We start from the raw sequence: 25,402 nt of genomic DNA on the forward strand, positions 1-25,402 counted from the left end.
AAGCTTAACTGACTGAGCCACCTAGGCGCTCCTGGACCAGCCTGACTTTCTTAAATGATGACCATTGAGGTTGTTTTGGACTCTCATCCGCAATGATGCCCTGAACATCTTTGTGCACCAAGTGGCCAGAATCTGGAGTTGGAAGTGCCAGTTACTGTTCTGCTTTTTGGAGGGCGCTCTGGTCAGGAAGGGGTCTCTCCCCAGAGCACCAGAGACAAGACATCCATGAGGCAGGGCAACTCAGGGAAACCCAGATGTCAGAGCTGGAAGGGCTCCAGAGAACCGTAACTGAAAACACAGAGGCCCAGAGGGCTTATGTGGCCCAACCAAAGATGCACAGCTTTTTACGGAAGGACCCAAGGGGCTGTGTTAAGCTGGTGGGAAGGCCTTTAGAACTTCTTCTGGGATTAGCATCCAACATCCTCAGAGGCTGAAGCTGGGGAGAAAGTGACCACACACTTGTCTTCCTCCTCCATTTGGCCTAGCCCTCACCCACCTGTACCATGCAGCCTGTGTTTTGCCCACATCTCTCATTCCAGGGCACCCTGTGAATTCCAGCTACCAGCAGCGGCATCTCTGGGCCTATGAGCTTTTCCAGAACTAAGGAAGGCCACGCTGCCACAATCCCCCTGGGAGCAGCCTCAACCAGTGATTCTCTGGCTGCAAACAGCCAGCAGTCTTGTCCCTCCGATGGTGCTCTCTACTGTATCCTGTGTTTCCCTGTGGAATTGAACTCCAGTTGCCCGTTGTGGCAACTGGCTTAATGTTACAACCCTTGATGGCTGCCTGCCCTTCCCCATTTCCCTACTGATGTCCCCTGCATGTCCCAAATATACTACTTGTAACTGAATCCTTGCACCTTGAAGTTACCTTGCCTCGGGGGCTGCCCGGATGCCACTCTATGTATTAATCCTCAACCCAGGAAGCAGCATAGAAGGGCAGAGAAAAGAAAATGTTCTGGGGAGTGTCAAAAATAAAGCTGACCCTTAAAGAAAATTCCTGGCTGGAATGCCCCTGTGAGCTGGTCAGGTCCTTATGCACTGGGCCGGCCCGGCCAGTGAAGTCACAGGCCTGTGCCAGCCACCATGAGTCACACTCCAGGGACTCAGGGAGTAAAGCCGCCCATCTTCTGGGCCACCTTAGGTCTGTCCACCCCAGGTGACCACCTGGGCATTTCCAACAAAAATCCCTCTGCTTCTGTCATCTCCAAGTCATTCAAGGGGTCCACAGTCAGGGAGACCTTGTCTACCCAGTGGCTGGAATTTTGTGTGACTCACACCCTCCAGTGGTCAGTCGGCAAATGACGTGGGGCTCAGGGGCTGGGGGCCTGCTTGAGACCCGATGCCTTTAGGGTATCAGAGCTGGGAGGATCCTTAGAAAGCCTCTTCCCTGGTGCCTTCCTCTGTCAGGTGAGGGGAGGGAAACCTTACTAGGACGCGTGACTTGCTCTGAGTCCCACGCGAGCATGTGTGTGCACGCATAGTTGCTGACAAGTCAAGACTTGCATACACGCGAGTATATGTTCCTTGCAGGTGTGTTTGTGTTTCACCTTCAGGAGTTCTTGTCACACCTGCATGCCACATATACTATCATTTGCTTAAATATTTTTTTCCTTAAAACGACTCTTTTTTTTTTGAACTTAAAAAAATGTATTTCTTTTTTTTTTTTTTTTTTTATGTTTATTTTTGAGAGAGACAGAGTGTGAGTCGAGGAGGGGCACAGAGAGGGAGACACAGAATCCGAAGCAGGCTCCAGGCTCTGAGCTGTCAGCATAGATCCCGTCACAGGGCTTGAACTCACAAGCTGTGAGATCATAACCTGAGCCGAAGTCAGCCACCCAACCGACCGAGCCACCCAGGCGCCCCCCAAAAATGTAATCTAAAATGAATGTTTATCACTTTCTGCAAGTTGAAAAACCAGTAAATGGTCACAGACAGTAATCACATCCATAAAAACTTTAACTGTAAAAATAAAAATAAGGCGATTCCAGGTATGACTCCTAAGGAGTGCCCTAAGTACATTGACCACACTTTGGGAGACATGTCATTTGACCCGGGTTACCCAGATCACCTTGCCTGTCGCATCATCTGTAAGGACATCTACTGAGCGCCTACTGTGTGCTGAGTGCTGAGGTTATAAGACACTCAGGGGAGAGACCAGATATATAAGCAACCACGTCACCATCTGAAAGGGGGTTGGCATCAGTGAACCTTGGGGAGGAGAAAGAAGCAGGAGGATGGACCAGATGAGTGCAAGGGAGGTTGGGGACCTTCTGGACTGGAAGAAGGGGAGACTTAGGAATGAGACACTCTCAGCTTCCCCATCTCCTAGGAAAGGAACTGTTAGTATCTCTTGGGTGCTTGGCACTTTGAAGACAGGATCTCATTTTATCCTGGGGAAAACCATACAAAGGAGCTCTCACTGCAGCTAAAGAGCCTGAGGCTGGGGACTTGGCCAAGTTCACCTGGCTGAGCCAGGAGTGAAACACAGTCCAGTCTGGCCTCACAGCCACATGCGTACAGGGTAGGGATGGTAAACCCGAGTGTTGGAGACCCTGCAGAAATGCCACCGCCCAGCGGTCAGCCATGGCAGCGCTTGCCTGAAGGACTGCAGTCCCCATGAGCCCTGCTCACCTGGAGGCCAGGTGCCCTCAGCATCTGAGCAGCACAGCCACGCACTTTGTGCGGTACTGTCCCCTAGGGGGCAGCTCCTTTGCTTCAGCACAGGGAAGACTCAGGACTGCATTTCTGGCTGTCCAGTTCTGATGGATGGTCCTTGAGACAGTGGGCCACCTCCTTGAGCCTCAGTGCCCCATCTGTAAGACGGGAAGCGTGGCCCCTTCATTGCAGGGTTGTGGTGAGGTTGGGTAAAGTGCTGTGCACATAGTAAGTACACAAATCCTCCATGCAATCAATGTTTGACCACCTACTGTATAGCACAGAAATGCAGAGATAAATGTGACAGAGTCCTCCTGTCCTTGTGGAGCTTAGCATACAGAGAAGGGTGGCCCTCTTTCCCTTATTATAACACATATTCTGAGAGTGAGGAAGACAAGGGCTGTGTCTTTGGGATCACCCCTTTGTCCACCATCATGCTGAGTCCTACCTAATGGGCACCCCATGAGTACATGGCATAGGAACAACCGCCTTTAGAGTCTGAGAGTTCTGGGTTCAAATCCCAACTCAGCCCCTTCCTGGGTAACTCAGGCAAGTCACTTTCCCTCTTTAAACTGCAGCTTCCTCCTCTGTACAGTAACTCCCTCAAAGAGCCATTGAGAGGATCCCATGGGGGCTTCTGTGAAGCAGGGGCATGGGGCAGGGACCCCTCTGCCCCTTCCTGGGGGGTCCCTGCACCTGTCTTGTATTGCACAGCACTGGCAACAGACACTGGTATGGGGAGACAACGTTCAACCCAAGGTAATCCTCCGCTCTTCCCTCGGCCTCAGTTCCCCACCCCCTTCCTTCTACATGTCCTCTTTGCCCCCGGGGTATGCTCACTTGCAGTGAAATGGGCAAGTACACAGGGCACACGAGGTGGGGAGTCATCTGGATTCAGTGAGACCTTGGTCTCAGACCTGGGCCGAGCCTCAGCTCTGCCTTTTATCAGCTGAGTGACACTGGGCTGGTTGCTCAACCTTCCTGTGCCTCAGTTTCCCTACTTGTGAAATTGGCTAGATAATAGTGCCTTCCTCGCCAAGGGCTGCTGGAGCTATTGACTAAGATGAGCAGTAAGCTCAGGGCCTGGCTGTAGTTATGTGGTTCGTGGTGGCTGTAATTCTCATGCTGGGGAATTCTTATTACAGGACAGTGTCGGGGGGAGGGGGGGAAGAGTCCAAGAAAGGCAGTGGGGTGTGGTGCGGGAGGCTTGCTCCCCTGGAACCCCGTCCTGATTGTCCCCTTTGCAGGGCTTGACAGGCTGGAGGAGGTGTGGAAGGGGGACTCCAGCCTGCGAGCTGGAACTCTAGGGTTTTAGCCTCGCCGCTGCCGAACTGTGTGATCCTGGACAAATTCAACTTCGCTGGGCCTCCATTTCCCCGTCTACAAAACGAGGCTAGTAGTAACACCCACCTCACAGGCTGTTGTGTGGATCGGGTGGCTGATCCACGAAAGTTCCTTGCTTGGTCACCGTGCCCTCTGAGCATTATTTTTGTAGAAAGAGCTTTAACGTGGCTACCTGCCGAGGCCCCAGTGGAGCTGAGGCAACTCCACAGCCTGGCGCAGGAGCAGATTAATTTTATTTGATGGAAAATCAGTCCCAGGATGATAAGGCTGAGGAATGCCAGTGGGGCTTGCTATAGGCGTGATGCCCCAGATGCCCTAGTAATAAAAGGAGGAGGTGTTCTCTGTGGAGGCCTCAGAACCTCTACCTCCCCCCCCCCCACCTTGCCAGGGGCCCACCTGTCCCTGCCTGCTCTTCAAGGTGCTCTCTGATTTCTCCTTGGCAGCATTCACTGGCCACATCCATCATCAGAAGAGGCCCAGGAATGTGGCCCGTTGGGTGAGCAGGGCCAAGAGCAGGCCCAGAGAGCCAGCCCTGGACCCTGCGTGCAGATGAGCTCAGGAGGGTGAAGGGGATCAGGGCCCATGACTTGTTCCAGCTCCAAGGCTTCCTGCTGTGTGACCCTGGGGGATCTCTTAACCTCTCTGTGTGTCACCCTCCTCACAGTTACAGTCACTCTCTTTCTCACTGTTGGGACTAAGTATTGGGATAGTGGTGATTACGACTATACTAAAGATCATGAATATGCTAAAAACCACAGACATGTGCACTTGAGAATAATTAAAATGGTGAGTTTTTTTCCCCTGGTGAGTTTTCCCCCAATAAAAAAAAATAAATAAATGAGTGCCATGTGACAGAAAGAAAACTGGGGATTCATGTTCGTGATGGGGTGCTAACCCTCTGGAAGAGAGTCTGTGTCCCCCACTTGCTCTTTGTCAAAAGGTGAATTGTTATTCTCTGACCCACAGCGGGGCCCAAACATTCTTGCTTGGCTGCCTTTTTGCTCCGTGGCTCAAAGCATTTTCATGGTTCTCATCCACTCGCTTTGATCTCGGCCACCGTGGGTTGTGTGAGAAGTTCAGGCCTGGAGAGGAGGGCTGTCTATTCTGAGGTCACACAGCAGCTCAATAGTGGGGCTGCCCCTCGAACCGAGGACCTTTCAGATTAAAAAAAAATTTTTTTTTTCACACTTATTTATTTCTGAGAGACAGAAAGAGACAGAGCACGAGCAGGATAGAGGCAGAGAGAGAGGGAGACAGAATCAAAGCAGGCTCTAGGCTCTGAGCTATCAGCACAGAGCCCGACACAGGGCTTGATCCCACGAACCGCAGGATCATGATCTGAGCCGAAGTCAGATGCTTAACCGACTGAGTCACCCAGTCACCCCTCAAACCCAGGACCTCTCAGACCCATCGCAGCCACGTCTGCAAAGCCTGGTGCTCAGGTCGGGCAGTGACTACTGACCTGAACCCTGCCAGGGACCAAGAACACCGCGGCTTGACACACGCTGTGTTAGAGCAGGCCCCAAGGTGACGTGGCACCCTTGACGCTCAGGCTGGCAATGGGAGCAGAACACAAAGGAACAGGGAAAGGAAACAAATGGTCCCGCTGTCACCCTGCACCAGGCACTCCAGAGGCCCTTTGCTTGGTACCTCTCGCCACTCTTTTAGCTAATGCCTCCCGAGGGCCCAGTCTGTGCCGATCGGTGGGTGTTTGGGATACTGGGTGGTGAGAATGCCTACCCCCAGCAGCTCATGATTTATTGGGGAGACAGGAGACCTGGGTTCTGTCCTGACCCTGCCACGGATTTGCTGAGACTTCAGATGCATCAGCTTCCATACCTATCCAGAGGGATGGAATCAAAGAAGGCAACTGGGCAGTCTGGACAGTCTACCAGGCAGCTGGACAGTCATAAACGCCACGCACTTCAAGGGGTCATGTAAAGGGAGGCCTCTTGCACAGGAAAGCCGACAGCAAGGTAAGCAGTACACGGAGACACTCCCAGGAACCGCAAGCGGGAGAGTTCCTCTTCACTAGGGATGGGAGCATCTGAGATCAAGCCAGGGCACCAACCTCAAGTGAAGGGCAACGCACACACATTCTGGGTATGACCGTGCGTCCAAGGCCCGACTGTCACATGTTTGATAGCTCAAATAACTGAATATCTGCATTTCCTGAGGCAAAACCAACCGGGTGCTCTGATGCTGAGTCCATGGGATTCTAGAGGATTCCACGAATGGCAAATAGTAGTACCCATCTCATGAGACTGCTAGAGGTGTTAAAGGAATTAGCACACGTATGTGCAGCAAGAATAGCCAAATATGTGGAAGCAGTTACAGGGAATAGGGATTAGAGTGAGGCAAACTCCTAATCATCCCTTAAGACCCTGTCCTGGTGCCCTCTCCCTTTTGAACCATCCCTGAGTAATGTAGATTCAGCTACTTCAGCCACGTCATCCCTCCATCACTGCATGTATCACTCTGTACCATAATTATCCATCATTCTTTTCTCTGAGCTTTGCACTCGCTGAGCCCTGGCAAACAGTATCTTTCCTCAAGCAGTTTGGTGTCCCTGAACTGAACTTGCTAAAGCCTGAACGAAGGATGGCTTTGGCATGCTGAAACTCATTGCAGCCTACTCCTGTTTTTCATTCATCCATTCCACAAAGATCTTTGGGCTCCTCTTCGTGGTTTTTTTGGGACTCAGTTTACCTTAAATGAATTCCATCCATCATAATGCTGCATTTAATTTGGGATGGGAAGGAAGGAGACAAATGGATGGTGACAGTGATGTGTTAGGATGATGAAACATTTCCAGGATGGTGGAAACAATCCATACCACACAGGAATACCGGATTGGAAGTATTATAATAAATGGAAGTATAAGAAATGATAATTTTCCATAGAAGAACGTATAAGAGAATTTCTGTTACAAAAAAGGAATTTTTTTTTTCCCTGTAGAAAATTATTCTACCAATTATTCTCTGAGGGTGAGACATAGTGTGTCCAACATCTGAGAGATCTCTCTGTGCCACTGACTCCCCTTCCCTTTCCCCAAACGCAAGCTGAATATTTCAGTGACCTGTTTGGAACACTGGCATCATCCAGCATCACTGGACTTCTGTAACCTGGGCATTTTCCAATGTGTTCCATGCTGTCAACATTCCCCAGCTTCCTGGACCCCTGCCACCAACTGGAAAACTAAGAGGCCAGACGGGAATTAACCAGAGCGCTCCCTGCTGAGGAAAAAAAGTACCCAGATGCTGAAATCCAGGCAATGTGGCTTAGCTAAATAAAATCTGGCTTCACGATGACTCCTGTATCAGACCCCACCCCCACCCCACCCTGCTGATCAGCTGCCGCCAAAGACCTGGGACCAGGAAGCAGTCGGTTTACGGAGGATGCACCACATAGGGTGATGTAACAGCAGGAGCAGGTCACCCACAGACCAGGAGCCCCAGTCACAAATTAGCAAACTCTACACCCAGCTGGGGACACTCCCTTTGGAAACAAAAAAAAACAGACCTTTATGCAAAAACGGCTCCCTGGATGACACTGGGTGGGTATAAATATAACTTAGCTGCCAGTGTGCTCCTAACTTTGCGGTCAGTTGAGCCTGAGACTTTCTGGCCCCAAAGAACTCAGCATCGCTGGTCTGAGACCTCTCGGTCACCCTCGGTGAGGCGCCCGGGCAGTTTGAAGTGGTTCCCAAGGCCTCAGGCACAGGTCTCCCCCGCGTGCTTGTCCGTACCCTGCTGAGGCAGCGTGGCCAGCGGCACGGTGAGGTGAGCTGTCTTCATTTCTGGGGAAGCTACTGTTTTGAGGGGGTTTTGCTTCTTCTGGTTTGGGAAGGTCCAGAAAACTGTGGGAATTTTCTGCCTACAGAGATAAACTGGTGGAAATCTAAGAAATGCCCACGTGAGGTTCGGCCACTTGGAAAGGGCATCTTGTTTAGATTTTTTTCCCTGCAAAATTTGCTACAGTTCCAGGAAAACCTTTCTGGCAAATTCAGATTGGAGAGCGGGGAGAAATCTGCTAGGAATCTTTATACAGGCGATCCTACTCAATCCTTTTTTTTTTAAATTTTTTTTTTCAACGTTTATTTATTTTTGGGACAGAGAGAGACAGAGCATGAACGGGGGAGGGGCAGAGAGAGAGGGAGACACAGAATCGGAAACAGGCTCCAGGCTCTGAGCCATCAGCCCAGAGCCTGACGCGGGGCTCGAACTCACGGACCGCGAGATCGTGACCTGGCTGAAGTCGGACGCTTAACCGACTGCGCCACCCAGGTGCCCCCTACTCAATCCTTATAATGTGTGCCTCTCCCCTCGCAACTGAATTCTGTTGAGTATTATTAAGCCCATTTTACAGATGAAGAAATGAGTCTCAGGTAAATAACTCAATCCAGGTCATGCAACTAGTAGACCCAGGACTTGAACCCAGATTTGGGCACCTCTAAGATTCCTACATGGGCCACATCACCACACTGCCTTCCAACGCAGAGGGTTTTGCCATTGAGAAGGCGTGCTGGGGGCTAGCCTGGACCAGACCTGGCCCTCCACTTAGGTGTCCCTTTTTTGCCCTTAAAAAAAAATTTTTTTTTAGCATTTATTCATTTTTGAGGGACAGAGAGAGACAGAGCAGGAGTGGGGTAGGGGCAGAGAGCAAGGGAGACACAGAATCCGAAGCAGGCTCCAGGCTCTGAGCTGTCAGCCCAGAGCCTGACGCAGGGCTCAAACCCACGAACTGTGAGATCATGACCCGAGCCAAAGCTGGATGCTCAACCAACTGAGCCACCCAGGCACCCAGCCCTTTTTTTTTTTTTTAAATTTTTTTTTTTTTAACGTTTATTTATTTTTGAGACAGAGACAGACACAGCATGAACGGGGGAGGGTCAGAGAGAGGGAGACACAGAATCTGAAACAGGCTCCAGGCTCTGAGCTGTCAGCACAGAGCCTGATGCGGGGCTCGAACTCACGGACCGAGAGATCATGACCTGAGCCGAAGTCGGCCGCTTAACCGACTGAGCCACCCAGGCGCCCCCACCCAGCCCTTTTTTAAAGGAGGTGATCTCCAGTGTTGAGGGTTGAGTGCACTTTTTCACAAACAGTTCTACAAATGATCTCACAAACAATGATTCTCTCCCCTCCGCTGCCCGTGCTTTCTCCAATGGCAGGTGTAACATGACAGTTGCTAGTTAGACTACTGGGAGTGACCTTGCAGGACCAGGCAAAGGCACCCATGTTTCAGTGCACATGGGCTCCTCCCCACCTTGCCCCGGGGTCAGGCAGGCCAGCAGGTCCTATGAAGGAGGTTCACAGGGTATATGTGCTTTGCGATCGCTATGCTATGGATTCAGTGTTTCTCCTTCAGATTGTCATGCAGCTTTGTAGAACTAAAATCTATGTCCACGGATCCCCAGATCCAACCTCAAAATAGGAACGGAGATTGCAAGCATGGATGAAGTGGCTGTTTGTGTCAGCTTCTGTCCCGATTCCGGAGCAAACTCACCGTATCGGGAAGGCTCAGTTCCGTAAACTCTTCCTAACCTGTCACCATCTCCTTTCCCTTCGTCAGCCCCGTCGGTGAAGAGCCTCCGAGTTTCAATCCAGATAAGTGACCTGCTTTGCAAAGCATAGAGATGGCCTGTCCCTGGCAGTTTCTGTTCAAGGCCAAATCCCACCAGTACAACTTGACTGAGGAAACAGACATCAACAACAATGTGGGGAAGGCCGTCCGGGCCCCCTCTGGGTAAGCTCTTCCCTGTTACCACCTGCTGCTTGTCTTCCCCGGGGCTTCCATTCCCTGCCCTGTGCGCCAACTCAGAATTCCTCTCCCTGTCTCTGGCGTCTCACTGGAGGTCTCAGATGTCCCCATAGGAATTCAGCGCAGGCACTCTTTAGTGGACACCTCATCGCGCCTGACACTATGTGTAGAAGGAAGGGACATGGCACAATCCTGGCCCTCAAGGGTTCTGGAATCTCTGGGGGAGGAATATGGGAAGGGAGTATGGAATATCTGACTTGAGAGGAAGAGGCAGTGGGGCCCAGTGGTTAGAACAAGCAACATCCCGGCTGACGTTCGATCCCATTCTCTCTGGTGTGCAGGCTTCACGAACTGGTAGATATTTTGAATATCAGCCTGAAGGGTAGCAGGACATTAGACAAACCGTATCCAAGCCTTCTGCTGGGCTGTGCCAGCTGGCCCCGTGCTGTCTCTTCCCCTGCTGTGTGACCTCTCTGATGCTCAGACACAGCAGGAAGACACCAGTGGGACCCACCCCGTAGCCGGTTGAGGATGACACAAGAGTGTGCATATAAAACACTTAGCAGTGTGCCCATACGTAGACACACTTGATTAATGGTAGGGTCTCTTATTATCTATTGGGCAACCCGAGTTACTGAGTAACTCTGTGCCAGGGTCATACAGGGCACTTCACGTGCGTTGCATCTCAACTGATCTCCACAGCCGCTCCGTGGAGTGTGGGTCATTGTCTCATTTTACAGATAAAAAAATAGAAGCTCCAAGAGGGAAGTGACTCCCCCCAGGTCACACGACTGGTAATTGATCCCCACCCACGCCCCCACCTGACCCCCAGCCGCCTGTAGGAGAAGCAGGCCAGAGACAGAACTGAGAGAATTAGCCAGCTAACCAGCCAGTCAGTGAACAGGCTTCCAGAGCATGCTAGAAAAGTCCAAAGCCTCAAACTGGAGGAAGTAGAAAGACAAGTTAATCTGCATTAACATGATCTTATGAATCAGAACAAAGCCCCAGTCCACACGGAGCTGCCACATAGCCCCGCAGCCCCCAGAGAAGGTTTCCCGTGGACACCGGTGGGCAGGATGGCAACCTTGAACGCACCTGCCAGAGGCCACAGAAGAGTGGCAAGGTTAAGAGCATGGGCTTGGAGAGAAGCAGGTGGCTTTGCCACTTAATAGTCCTGCGGCCTTTGGTAAGTCCCCTGGCCTCTGAGCCTCTGTTTCCTCACCTGTAAGAAGGGGGTAGTATTGCTTATCCCCTGGGGTCGTGGTAAGCATGAAATGAGTTTTCGGCTCAGCCCTGTGCCTGGCAGAGAGGAAATGCTCCGTAAATGGCATCTGTTGTGGTTGTCTCTGTTTTCGCGGATGGCAGCTAGGACGAGGTCGAGCGATGTTGAACAGGGTCCCCTCCAAGGGCTTCACAGAAGCGAGGTGGGCTCGGCGGACTCGCAGAGAGGGTAGAATGTGGGGAGGTCAAGACAAGTAGCAAAGACATTGCAGGAAGCGGGTAGCGTGGGCAAAGATTCAGACAGAAGCCAGCATGACTGTGTTGGGGGCTGCCATAGGAGAGGCAGGGAGCCGCTGCAGGTTCTTGAACAAGACAGTCCCCGTGTGGGGTGTGGGTTGAACTGGAGGAGAGCAACATTGGAAACCAGGCAGTCTGCGCTGTGGTGGCCAAGAGACCGAGAGATGAGAGTGCAGGGTTGGACAGCCTCTAGATGTCCTCCTGGCACTTCAAGACTCAAATGCTGCAGACCGACAGCAGCAGCATCCTCCCGGGATCTCAGGAGGTCACCAAAGCATGTGTCCCTTCCTTCTCTTCACGTCCCACCTGCAGCACCCCCCTCTCACCACCCCAGCTCCAACCTCTCTTACTCCATGACTTCTAGCAAACCCTGCTTCTGCTCTAGAGTCTACAGTGGCTCCCCATGGCCTGGCATCATGCTGACGCTTGACTGTGGCTGTTCCATATGACCCCAATCCACCCCCCATCTTTTGAGATCATCCTGAATGCCCCTCCTCTCCTAGCCCATCAGTGTGGCCTACTGCCTTGAGCCCCAGATCCCACACCTTCTAATAGCACTGACAGTTAGTCCTGATTTGTGTTTTGGGACCACTCAGGAAACCTGAGTTGTAGGTTGACTTGAGGCAAACTAGCTCACTTTACTCATCTTTTTAAGCCGGGGTGAGATGATGGAAGTACTGACATAGGTATCAGAGGTGATGGAGAGAAAATATCACATTTAATTCATTTAACCCTCTTAACACTTCACAAGAAAGGACCGTTCGTTATCCTCCCACTGTAGCCATGAGGACACGAGAGCCTAGGAGGTTTGAGTAAAGTTTTTTAAGATTTATTTATTTTTAAGAGAGAGAGAGAGAGAGGGAGAGAGAGAGAGAGAGAAAGCAGGGAAGGGGTAGAGAAAGAGGGGGACAGAAGATCTGAAGTGGGCTCTGTGTTATCAGCGCAGAGCCCAGTGTAGGGCTCGAACTCACAAACCGCGAGATCACGACCTGAACCGAAGTCGGATGCTCAACCGACTGAGCCACCCAAGCCCCCCTTAAGTAATTTTTAAGATCTCAGAGCTGGAAAATGATAGAGCCAGCAGTCAAACCCAGCAGTCTGGCTCATAACCCCACCCTGAGCCGCCACTCGGGCCTGGGCATGTTCTGGTCCACAAACAGCGATTTGCTGAGGGCTACCTACCTGGCTCTGTGCTGGGGCGTTTTGGAGGTGTCAGTGAAGCCCTTCTGTTTATCAATTAAATAAGCAACAAATTGAGCCATTTATTTTTTTTTTTTTTTTAATTTTTTTTTTCAACGTTTTTATTTATTTATGGGACAGACAGAGACAGAGCATGAACGGGGGAGGGGCAGAGAGAGAGGGAGACACAGAATCGGAAACAGGCTCCAGGCTCCGAGCCATCAGCCCAGAGCCTGACGCGGGGCTCGAACTCACGGACCGTGAGATCGTGACCTGGCTGAAGTCGGACGCTTAACCGACTGCGCCACCCAGGCGCCCCAATTGAGCCATTTAGTAACCGCATACACAGCATCTAAAAATAGCAATGTTTATAAAGTCCTAATTATGGTGTCAGTGTTGAGGCAGGAACTATTATTACCCTTATTTTACAAGGTTGGGTGACTTACTCAAGGTCAGCATCTGGGAAGTCATAGAGCTGAGGTTTGAACCAAGCCCCAAATCATAACCTCTACACTCTATGGACTCTCCCTACGGGCCTACTATGGGCCAAGAAAGGGACCAAGAGAAGAGTTCCTGCTGTCAAGGAAGGAATGGGGAAATGACGTCTTACTAGTTCTGGGAGGGGTACATGCAGAATGGGATGTTAAAGCGCTTTATACATTAGGGCAGAGGTGGGGCAGGCAGAGAGGTAGACAGCAGGTTATAGGACAATGTAGGTGCACTAGGATCTCTTCTGGGGAGACTGGAGGGGGCCTGGCCTGGCTGTCGTGTGGGCAGGAGTGGGGTGGGAGAAGGCTTTGGGGAGGAGGTAGGCCCAGCTGGACAGCTAGCCTACACTGAGGGGGGATGGGGAGGATGTTCCTGTAAGAGGAAGCGGCTGCACAAAGGGGATTTTATCCTGAAGGCAACGGGAGCCAATTAATGTTTTCTGATTTTAAAAAGCAATTTTCAAATCCATTCAGATGTAATGAGACCAAGAACCCATTATAGGTGACTAATGATTCTATATTTTATGTAAACAAACGATTAGGAAGTGAGCACGGTGCCTGCACGTGCGGTGCGCATGTGTGACTGTGTGTGGTGTGTGTGTGTGTGTGTGAGAGAGAGAGAGAGAGAGAGAGAGAGAGAGAGAGAGAGGGACGGAGAGAGAGAGAGAGAGAGAGAGAGAAAGGCAACTGTGGGAACACCTAGGTGAAGCTACCTGGAATTTGGAACAAAGTTGAGCTCAGTGTTTCTAGCTGGGCTGCGATTGGCTCAGAAAAAATAAGTACCCTCTTTCATTCCACTTTAATTCGGCTTTGGGATTAAATACACTGTCCTACATGCAGGAGGGCCCCCTGTTCCCTGAGGTTGAGGGCTACTGTCCTGTCCCTGTCTGGACCCTAGAAGTTACCCTGCTTCCAATGTAGGGAGCCAGTCACAGATGGAGGAAAGTCAGGAGGCACTGTGACTTTCAGGTAGCAAGGACCAGGCCCCTGGAGGGGACCTGAGGGGGCTTCTCCACCATCAGCCGCCCACCGTGTCTCCCACGGTGTCACCCCCAGCCCTGCGCTTCCTTTGGCTTCCCTTCCTGGAATCACACAGAACTCGCCAAAGAAGCGACAGCCTTGTGAGTTAAGGGAGCTTAGGCCGTGGCCTGAGGCTGCTGTGTGCTCTAGGGCAAGATCCTCAACCTCTCTGAGCCCCCAGCTTCCTTCTCAATAAAGAGGAAACCATATAGAACTGTCTTCTCGACTGGATTAAGTAAGGGATAGATGAAATAACAGACAGGAAAGTTTGCTTTCTAAACCATAAAGCGCCAGATGGTGGGAATCGTTACGATAACATACACTGTTTCGTGAGGAATAAACCAACCCGAGGCCGGCCGTGCATGTCCAGGCTCCTGGCCCGAAGAAAGTCCAGTGGCGTCCAGCAGAAGGCCGACTTCCCTGTGGACGCCAGGTGGGTGTAGGGAGCCCGGGGCCACGGCCGGAGAACCCAGAACGGAGGCGCCGGCGACCCCCGCTCGGGCCCCGGGCCTGCGCGGGGCGAAACACGGGCTGGGCTGGCCTCCGGCTCGCTCCGCCCCGGGGCGGGGGCTGCGGGGTCGCGGCCATAAAGGGGCCGGGGCGGAGCGGGGCGCCCTCCGAGCTGCGCCCTTGCCGGGGCCATGCGCGAGGGGCTGGGCGCCGCGTGCGAGGCCGCCCGGCCCCGGCTCTGCCGGCTCCTCCGCAGGATCCTGCGGCCGCAGCCCGCCTTCGGTCCCCGCCGAGCCAGGTACCCCCGCCGGGCCGGGTCCGCCCTGGGAGGGTGGCGGGCGGCTCCACGCCGGGACCCGGCTCGAGCCCGGGCGCGGCCCCGGCCCGCTCACAGCCTCGGTTTTCCGTGAGAGTTTGAGGGTTGGGACGCTGGCTCCGTAGGATGCCGACGAGGATGTAAAGTGGTTTTCTCGTTGAGAACACAAAAGAGGTTGCGGTTTAGTAGCCGCAGACGACCCACAGAAGCCCCGCGTGTACCCACGAGAGGCGTCTATGCGGGCTGGAGTCGGAATTGTGGATGTTTCCGCACTTGGGACCTTTGTAGATGTTTCAGCGCTGGGGCTGCTGCACACTAGGACGGATATGATTAAGAGAGCAAAGAGGTTCTTGTTTTACAAATCAGACCCCTTTCCCAGAGCGTTCCTCCGCCGCCGCCCACCCCCCACCCCCATGCGTGCAGCGGTGGGCGGTGGGCAGGAGTGGTAACTGCAAGGGAAATCATGACACCCGTTACCCCAAACAAGCCACAAACTGCTGCTCTGACCTCAGCCATCTGCAGTCACCCGGCGCTTGTGGATAGGTCCAGGTCTAAGCACCACGCTCCAGCACTCCTTCTGACAGCAGGCTCTTCAAGGGTCCACTGCTCCCATGAAGGACCAGACGGTACTGAGCATAGCTGTGGGTTTAGCCAAATTGCAGGAGTGTCTGGATGGACTGTGTAGTAATTTGGCAATAAGTATCCAGATCCTTAGTATGCTCACCTGACTTATGGCCACCCTGGCTCCCAGCAGCTAGCCCAAAGAAATTAGCTAGCTACCTGGGGCAGAAGGTAGCTAGGTACCTGTGCCTAGCTTTGCTTATTCGTCTTTCAAATTAAAATAAAAAGATTCCTAATTTATGAAGGAATTGATGGTCACACAGTAAAAGTTGGAAAATGCAGAAGCCTATAAAGGAAAATTGAGAGTGTCATCATCTCAGTGAGACTGTCATCACTGTTATTACTGGCATTTCCCCCAGGTGTTTTTTTGTGCTTGTACACACAATCACACACACACACACACACACACACACACACACACATCATCAGCAGCATCATCATCACCATCACCATCAGACCATGTATACAGTAGTGTGAGGCATTATTTATAATAGTGCAGAAACTGGACACAACCTAATTATCCAACCATAGGCAATGAGGTCATCTGGACCATCTGTATAGTAGATTTTCAGGTGGTTTTTCATATTTGGTGGCAGTAGTTATGTGCAGTGTACAAAGACATTGTTTTTCCATCTAAACGTTACTTCTCAAATCCTCCAGTCCTATGGCCACAAGTAAGTGACAGGAAGCAAGAACCAGCAGGGTGGAGGCTGGAGTTAGAGGTGACCGCGAAAGATTAAGAGCAGTAAGTGATTGCCTCACTGAGAACCCCAGCCTAAAAACTCTTCCGATTTAAGGAGCCCTCTGAAGATTGTTCAGCCATGGCTCACCTGTTCCGAATGCACAGATTACCCTATTCTGGCTTTTTTTCTGGTGGGGCCCGCCAGTCCGCATCAGAGGAGTGATGATAGCAGGTCGCACGGAAAGCCTGTTGGGTCACTTGATTTAGATAGAAGTTGCTTCCTGATACGTATTTATGTTCTCGTAAAAGGATACCGTCTCTTTATAGTTATAAATCAGGTAACTACTACATAATGTATGTAGTTGATCATATAATGTTAATTTAAATGTATAGTCATTACTTTTCCCAATAACTAAAGTAATACATGCTCATTCTTCACATGCCAACGTTACAAATACATATAAAGTGGAAAATGAGAGACTTTTGTAATACTTTCTAACTTCCTTTCCCCTTGGATGTGTGTGCACACGCATGCCCGCCCCAGAAAATACCCAGAAGAACATGGAACACAGCTTTCATACTGAAACCCCCCTATAGTGTGATTCGTCCCAGAAGGAGGCACGTGTGGAGTATGACTGTTGGGTGGTGCTCACCTGTAAGCGGCCTGGGGAGGTCACAGGCTTTCTTTTCTCTGTAGCATTCGCCAGAAAAGCGAACCTGAAATCCCAAACCAGAGGCAGGGGTTTCTTTGCCTTTTTTTTCCCCCTTAAGTTTATTTATTTATTTTGAGAGAGAGCACGCAAGCGGGGGAGGGGCAGAGAGAGAGAATCCCAGGCAGGCTCCATGCTGTCAGTGCAGAACTGGACTCGGGGCTCCATCTCACAAACCATGAGATCATGACCTGAGCCGAAATCAAGAGTCAGGCGTTTAACCGACTGAGCCACCCAGGTGCCCCGGGGTAGTGGTTTCTGAGTGATTTCAGACTGTTAGGGCTTTTTCCTCTTCAAAGGACAGGAAAAGTTCTTTACATCTCCTGTTTTAAAATAAATATAAGCAATATATTTTTTAAGAGTCCTTGACTTCCAGATACACTTACTGAGATATTTATGAATGATGTGATGTCCCATATTTGCTTTGAAATGATAGCAGAGGCTGGGAGAATAGAGTTCAAACAAGATTGGCCATGGGGTGATACTTGTTGAAGTGGGGCTGAATCTGGGCGAAGGGCCCATGGGGATTTATTATATTATCCCTCCTACTTGCATATGCTTAACATGTCCCCTAATACAAATTTAGGATAAATAACGAAACCAAGATATATCAAGGGCTTGAAACAAAAAAGCTTAAACAAGTGGGTAGTGGGCAGTGCTGCTGGCCTGGGAGGGCGGGCCTGAAGGAGCCATTCTCTGTGCACTCATAGGATGACTATATTTGTACCTGGCTTCGGGAGGGGCATCTTCCCAGAGCTTCTGTGGGTCATTTGGGCGGCTAGCTTTGACTCGGCTCCTCTCTTGTCTTTTTGGCTTTGTGGGTGGGTGGGTGGGGGGAGGCAAGAAAAGAAGAGGAGGAGGGAGGGTGGTGTTGGTGGGGAGATTGGGTCTGTCTGGCTGGCTGCCTTCCCCACCACATACACACATCCTACTCGACCGGCAGCTGTGACATTCACTCCTACCGTCTGGGCCTCGGTTCCCCCTCCATCAAATGAGGGGTTGGCAGAGGGGACTCCAAGATCCCTCTTTGTCCTGAGATGCTCTACCTCATGATGGCTATTTTCTTTTGCAGTCTAGTGACACAGGATGACCCCAAGTGTCACAGCCTCAGCAAACACCGGAATGAGCCCCCCCAGTCCCTCACGGGGACAGTAAAGGTCAGTGAGTCATACGGGTGTGGGAAGCCCCCTTCCTCCCTTGCGTAGGCAGATGCAGGAGGAGCAGCCTGGTGGAGGCTAGGGCCTGGGCAGTGCGTGGGGACCCCTGGGGGCATGGGTGGGGGTGAGGAAGGGCCTTAGGAGAGCGGGAGTAGTGGCCCCTGTGATGCTATGGCCCCCAGATGATTTGCCTGTGCGGGCTGACAGGCACGGATGAGAGGAGGCCGTTCATGGAGCCAGGGGTAGGACACCCCAACATAAAGCAAACTCATCAGCTGAGCCTCAGTCCCAGCGCCCAGCCTCTAGCCCACAGATTCCATCTTTCCTAAGAGCTTTGGACCTCAGCGTTCCAGAGAGGTGGGCAGAGAAATGGGCGAGAGGTAGGAGAGGAGATGGTTTCCATGGTCTTAAATGCCTGCACGGGAGGCAGTGGTCCATTCTTCCTTGTGCTGAGATTTCTGTTCTCTGCAGTATTGGCTGTGACCATAGTCTCCCTTACAGCTAACCTTAATCCCTCCTGTGGCAGTTCCTCTGAGGGAGCGTTTGGCAGGGTCCTGGGTGAGGAGAGAAGCCTGGCCAGTGGCCCAGGCACCTGGAGCTCTTAGCAGGCACTGGCCCAGGTGGCCAAGCTGCTGGGAAAGGAGGAGGGACACAGACCGACATCCTGACCTGTGTCCTCAATCATGGTTCCCCGCTCCAAGCCAGAGTAGGGCTCAGGGGAGACCTGTGGGGTCCTGGAGTGAAGGCGTTTGTAAATCCTTGGTGTTTTCCCCCCCTTAGACAGTTCCAGAATCCCTGGGGAAGCTGGATATGCCCCCGTCGGCCTGCCCACGGCACGTGAGGATCAAAAACTGGGGCAGTGGGATGACTTTCCAAGACACACTTCACCACAAGGCCAAAGGGGTGAGAGGTCTGGGGCTCAGGGAGAACGACCCTTGTCCCAAGCTTGTGAAGCCGTTAGGGCCCTTATTAGCTCAAATGGACATCCTCCTGGGCAAACCAGACAGTCATCTGCTTGGGCACAGGGTGCTGGGAACAGAAACCAGTGTTCTTCACAAATAACAGAAGAAGTAAATGATGCCCACTCCCTATTAATCCCCCTAATGGGTAATGGGTAATCTGAAGGTAAGATCAATGATTACAGAAAGAAACTCAATCTTTCTTAGAGAGACAATGCAGTATTGGGGACCTTTCTTTCTTTTTTCTTTCTCTCTCTCTCTTTTTTTTTAATCAGGGAGAATTTTCTAATAGAACTGTCCAAAACTGAACTGAACTACATCAGGAGATAGTGAGATCCCTGTCACTGGAAGGATTCAAGTGCTATTTGATAGGGAGATTGGAGAGGGGTTCAAGCATCTAGTGAGTAGTTGGGAGTAAGTGCCTTTAAGGCTTCTTCTGCTAAGTGTCTTATTCTAACTATAGAATGCATTCTGGGAGTGCCTGGGTGGCTCAGTTGGTTAAGCGTCGGACTTTGGCTCAGGTCATGATCTCATGGTTCGTGAGTTTGAGCCCCGCATCGGGCTCTTCTGACATCACAGAGCCTGCTTCTGATCCTCTGTCCCTTTCTCTCTCTGCCCCTCCCCAGATCACATGCTCGCTCTCTCTCAAAAATAAGCATTATTTTTTTAATTAAAAAAACATTTTTTTAATCTTTATTTTTGAGAGAGAGAGAGAGAGAGTGCGAGAAGAGTGCAAGCGGGAGAGGAACAGATAGAGAGGGAGACACAGAATCCGAAGCAGGCTCCAGGCACCGAGCCATCAGCACAGAGTCCGACGCAGGGCTTGAACTCATGAACCGTGAGATCATGACTTGAGCCAAAGCCGGACGCTTAACTGACTGAGCCACCAGGCGCCCCCAAAATAAACATTATTAAAAAAAAAAAAAAAAAGGCACTCTGATTGTAAAGTGGAAAAGAATTGAAAATTCCAAGACCATGAAAACAGAATGATTTTCCATACCTTCCAGAAAATACCAGAGTTAACATTTAGGTGTACTTCTTTCCAGTATTTTTTCTGTGCCATCCTCTGACTTTAGGATTTATATCCTCTCCTTGCAATTCATTTTGGCTGAATACTAATAGTGTGTACCCAGGAACCATATCAGCCTCTTTAAATGAGAAGGTAGTTGACATGTCCCAGGGATCGAGCTGTTGACTTTGCCAAGTCTGAGTCTGGCTGGGGAGCAGAGCCAGAGACTGAGCCCGAGGTGGTGGGAATAACCCCAGCTCACACCCACTTGGGTGAGCCAGTAGAGGAAAGGAGATGTGAGTGGGGAGAAAGCTTGGTGGACCCCAAGGAGGAGGTGCCACAGGGGTGGAGAGGGGCAGCAAGGAGCTGGAGCAGCTGGAGTGGAAGGAAATGGTCAGGAGAGATGGCCCTGAAGGAGGACTTGTGTCAACACCTTCCCAAGGGGCCAAGCAGCCCCCTTACCACCTGCTTCTCTCTTTCCAGGATCTTGCTTGCAGGTCTAAGTCTTGTCTGGGAGCCATCATGAACCCCAAAAGTTTGACCAGAGGACCCAGGGACAAGCCTACCCCCCCAGACGAGCTTCTACCTCAAGCTATCGAATTTGTCAACCAGTATTACAGCTCCTTCAAAGAGTAAGTCTCACTTGGGCAGGGTTGCTGCCTCCCCCTTCCCCTGAGCTCCTCCATCTCTAATCATTTCCCTCTGACCCCAGGCCCTTTTCCTTCCCAGATTCACAGTGAGCCCGGGGCTAAAGGATAGTTCTCCAAGGGGAAAGACCCCAGAGTAGGTTCTCATAATCATAAGAAAAAGACACATAGTTGGGGCGTCTGCGTGGCTCAGTCGGTTAAGCGTCCGACTTCGTCTCAGGTCATGATCTTGCGGTTCATGGGTTTGAGCCCCGCATCGGGCTCTGTGCTGACAGCTCAGAACCTGGAGCCTGCTTCAGATTCTGTGTTTCCCTCCCTCTTTGCCCCTCCCCTGCTGGCACTCTGTCTCTCTGTCTCTCAAAAATAAATAAACGTAAAAAAAAAGAAAGAAAGAAAAAGACACATAGCAGTAGTGGTTGAAAGCATAGGTGTAGGAAAGTGACGGAGTGCACCTGTTTGGATTTGAGTCCTGGCTGCACCAGTAGCCAACCAGTCCTGTACCCTTGGGAAATCTGTTTACCCTCTCTGTGAGTTAACTTCCTCATCGGTAAAAGTGGGGTGAGATTAGAACCTGGCTCAGAAGATTGTTGTGAGCCTTTAAGTTTGTGCCAAGTTCCCTTTCATTATGAAGTGTCTGGGATAGAAAGGACTTTCGAGACCACCTGGTCCAGCCTACCTCCAGCGGGTGTGAACAGGGAAGCCCAGTCCCAGCTGGAGTCCATGCCATTTGACCTGGAGAGAGCTAGTCATGCTCTTTGCACTGAACTCTGTATTCCTGGGTCTCATGAAATATACGATTATCAACTTAGGCCCACTTACAACTTTAAAATGAAATACACAAAGGGGTCGTAAGACAAGAATGACTGAGGGAAGGCACTTGCTGTTTTATGGGCTGGGAGGGAGTGTGGCTTTTATGGTATACATCACGCGGCACTTTGCTGCATGAAGTGAGTCCTAGAAGTGCGCCTGGGACCCCCATGGTGGAAAGAGTGGTTCCTGGTGATGCTGTGTCCCCTCTACTATGACCCTACAATGTCTGAGCTGGAGGGGGCCTTGAGTTTATGCAAAGGGCCCTTACTTTCCGGGGTCTCTGATCCTCAACCCTGGCTGTGCATCGAGTCACCTGAGGACTTTGCAAAGTACTGATGCCAGGGTACGCTGGGCCAAGGGCATCGGGATCTCAGGAAGTGCGGAGGAGGAAGATGTCTGTGTTCTTTAGAAGCTCCTCCGGCTATTTTAATAACTGGATTGAGAAATCTGTTGGGGGTTGCCTGCTGTGTGTGCCGTGCAACCACACCTCTGTAGAAGTGCTTTGTGACCAGGAGGCTCAAGATCCTTGGGCTGTCAGCTCTGTCAATGAGTAATGAGCCTTTCAGAGTCTGGGAATTCTCCTGATGGGCCTCATCGGGCCACGGTCTCAACACTAACATTTACTGAGCACTAAGTATGTTCTGGGCCTTGCATAAGTGCCTTGTAAGTAATGCTCACCACAACTCTATGAAATAAGTATCATTATTACCCTCCCCGTTCTACAGACAAGGAAACTGAAGCCCCTGGGTGAAATAATTTGCTTGAAGTCAGATGTTCGGGCGTCCCGCAGCTGGGGTTTGAACCCAGGCAGCTTGGCATCAGAGCCTCTGCTTTTAACCTATGTTGTAGCCTCCAGCTCTTTGACCTTGAAGGTCCCAACTTCTGTGCAGCCAGAGGCACAGACAGCTGGCGAGTTAGGTCTTGCTTGTGAATGAAGGAGTATAGTTAGAAATGGTAACTTGCTGAATGTTCTGTTCAAATCTGTTGGCTTATGCCAAAAGCTAGACTCTTTTTTTCAGGACGAATAGGCATCGTAGCATCTGGAGTGCCTCAGAAATGGGACTGTATAAAAACGGTGATAGAATATGAAACTTGAAGGGGATCAGACAAAAATGTGAAAAAATCATCCCTTCTTACATAGTCCCGTAGTAACACCACGCAGGGTGCTCCAGGCATGGGTGTCCTGGAGATTGCTACTGTTTCCGTGCTTGGATGTATCTACGAGTCTCGCTAGATGCTTTGCTGGGGAGGGAGGGCTTCCAGTGTGGCGGCCTTAACCTCACCCAGCAGGTCCTTAATGCCAGGAGTATCCTTGAAGATAAAGAGCCCCAAATGTTTTGCCTTTGAGCTTTTTTTCTTTAATCAAGAGTTGTCAAGACACTCTTCATCCACAGAAAGGCCATTTTGTTCTGAGTTGTCCACTGTCCTTAATCAGCAGTTCATTCCTTAAATAGCTTTGTTTGGTGCCATTTCAAATAGTCTTTGGTGTTGATTGGAAATCTCAAGGTTGCTGTGTGTATGTGTGTGTGTATGTGTTTCAAAGCCTTTCTGACTGAATCCCTCCCTGGGGGATATTTTTGCAGCCTGGGAGGGGAGGGAAGGAACAGTTTGGAAATCTCTCCTGGAATTGCTGGCTGAACAGTGTGGGGGTTGAGAAACGACACACTGTAAGGAGCCTGTGCTGTTGGACCGGGCTGTGGAGGGCTCCTCCCTGAGTAGGCCCTGGGGCCCTGCAGGCTGAGTCCTGAGAGCCCAGTGCGGTCCAGGGAAGCGTGGGCAGGCCCTCAGCGCTTTGCACTTGCAATTCCCCCCTAGGGTGGAGGGTGGAAGGTTAAGGGCCTGGGCTTGGCATCAGGGCAACCTGCTTCTGAGTCCTGACTTTGCTGTTTATCACACTTGCGTTTCTGGGCTGCTACTTAACCCACTAGAGCCTTCCTACCCCACGCTACAAAATGGACACAAAAATGCCTCCCCCAGAGACTCGGTGAGACCCCAGCTGTGAGTGGCTTCGCCCAGTGCCCTGCTCATAATGAGTACTCGGCACACGGGAGCTGCCGTCGCACGGGCTGCTCCTCTCCTGGTCACAGGATGGTGGCCAAGAGGCAGGGTGTGGCTGTGGCTTGGTGAGTACTTCCCCGGGTGTTGCAGGCATCTGAGAAGGATTTTGCACTCCTGGCTGATGCTTGCCAAGTTGAGGTGAATGTAATTGGAGAAAAAGCGCTTGGAAACAACTAGGGTGCCCACAGAATCAGGACCAGCCACGTAACTGGCAGGACCCAGGGGAGAAATGAAAACGTGGGCTCCCTGTTCAAGCTGACTGAGAATTTCAAGACCGTGACAGCAGAGCATTAAGCCAAGCAGGGGGCCCTTCCAAGCTGGGGGCCGGTGTCACACACTTGTGAAACTGGCCCTGAGGGGACAGCCTCTGTGAGGGCCATCTTGCCCTCTTGGTGTCCTAGTTCAGTTCCTGCTTCTGTGGCTGGAATTAGTCTCCATCTAAGGCCATCTCATTGTTGATCTTCCTGATGTCTTCCTGTCCCCCAGGGCAAAAATAGAGGAACATCTGGCCAGGGTGGAAGCAGTAACAAAGGAGATAGAAACAACAGGAACCTATCAGCTGACGGGAGATGAGCTCATCTTCGCCACCAAGCAGGCTTGGCGCAACGCCCCCCGCTGCATCGGGAGGATCCAGTGGTCAAACCTACAGGTGGGCGCTCTTAGACCTGAGCGGGAGAGGACCTGGGTGGCGGGCAGGCCCCCAGCAGGTGGCTCTGAACAGCCGGGAGGAGCTGTGCCCGAGACTCCCCACTCTGGTTTTCTCTTCACATTTGTGACCGTGAGATGGGGACTCGTAGGGCTCCCCCCTCGAAGTCTAGAATGTGGTTTCAGCACAGGATTTCTAGCTGGCCTTTTCTCACACAGACATAAAACCAACGACCTTGTTCTTATTACTGTTACTTGTTTCTTATTACTTGTTACTGTTGAGGCCCTGGTGCCACAACAGAGGTTGTCAACCTCGACTGTTTGAATCCTTGGCTCCTAGAAAACATTTTCTTTATCCTAGCCTCATAGGCATCTTTACGTGGGGGGATCATTTATTGCTGGATAATATAGGAAGTGCTTGGACAGAGAAATTGATGAGAAATACCGGTGAAACCAACGCTGGCTGAAATAAAATGTGCTGAGAGCCCTGTGAAAAATGGGCTGATGTTGGGGCACCTGGTGGGTTAGTTGGTTAAGCGTCCGACTCTTGATTTCAGCTCAGGATCTCAGGGTTCATGGGATCGAGCCCCACGTCAGACTCTGTGCTGACAATGCAGAACCTGCTTGGGATTCTCTCTTTCTCCCTTTCTCTCGGGCCCTCCCCCACTCATTGCTCTCTATCTCTATCTCAAAATTAAACAAAACTTAATGAAATGTGCTGATGTTATCAAGGCACTAGGCTAGGGCTGTGATAGGGTTTTGATGGCGTCTTCCAAGAGGGGTTGCCTGGGCTCCTCAGGTTGGGGCAGCCCTGAGACGGGAGGTGTCAATGCAGAGGAGAACGTTCTCCTCCGCTTGGGGTTTGGGTGGTGGGGGTTTTGGACCATTCCCCCCTTCCCTCATTAACTTAGCTTCTGATCAACCCCGAGGCCTCTGTCCTCACAGTCTTTGATGGTGTGGGCTGGGTGGGCTGTGTGCAGGTCTTCGACGCCCGGAGCTGTTCCACTGCCCAGGAAATGTTCGAGCACATCTGCAGACACGTGCGTTATGCTACCAACAATGGCAACATCAGGTGGGTGCACCTTTCCCAGGGGTATGGCTAGGGCCCACCCTACCCCCCCACCCCGAGTCTGAGCCAAAGGACACAGATGGGTTTAGGGGAGGTATCTCTGGCTCCAGGAGAAACCAGGGAGATAGAGAAAGGAGAAAGACTCAGGCTTCTTTGTCGAGCCCCAGTAGTGAGAGTAGCCTCCGTGAGCTTAGCTCCCCTCACCAGCCCATGACCTTGGTTTCCTTCCAACTTGAAACCATTTGGAAGGGATGGGGGGATCTTTAAGCAGCCACTTCTTCACTGCTTGGTCGGGCTTTC

At 51.4% G+C, this 25,402-nt stretch overlaps 1 protein-coding gene across 2 annotated transcripts in view; it reads left to right on the top strand.

The window, feature by feature from the left end:
• The window catches only part of NOS2 (nitric oxide synthase 2), a 70,021-nt gene that overhangs the window by 22,554 nt on the left and 22,065 nt on the right, over positions 1 to 25,402 (top strand). The window contains exons 2-7 of one of the 2 annotated variants that reach the window (XM_086686533.1): positions 9,576 to 9,749; positions 17,821 to 17,905; positions 18,686 to 18,808; positions 20,357 to 20,505; positions 23,875 to 24,037; positions 25,014 to 25,105. In XM_086686533.1, coding sequence (XP_086542659.1) covers positions 9,640 to 9,749; positions 17,821 to 17,905; positions 18,686 to 18,808; positions 20,357 to 20,505; positions 23,875 to 24,037; positions 25,014 to 25,105 — 722 coding nt within the window. In that variant the 5' untranslated portion in view covers positions 9,576 to 9,639. Of the gene's footprint in view, positions 1 to 9,575; positions 9,750 to 14,588; positions 14,718 to 17,820; positions 17,906 to 18,685; positions 18,809 to 20,356; positions 20,506 to 23,874; positions 24,038 to 25,013; positions 25,106 to 25,402 lie in introns of those variants that run through there. The other variant, XM_086686534.1, reaches the window with a different exon arrangement.

The sequence above is a fragment of the Puma concolor genome, chromosome E1, assembly GCF_028749965.1.
Source record: "Puma concolor isolate L17-30 chromosome E1, mPumCon1.1.hap2, whole genome shotgun sequence".
NCBI lineage: Eukaryota > Metazoa > Chordata > Mammalia > Carnivora > Felidae > Puma > Puma concolor.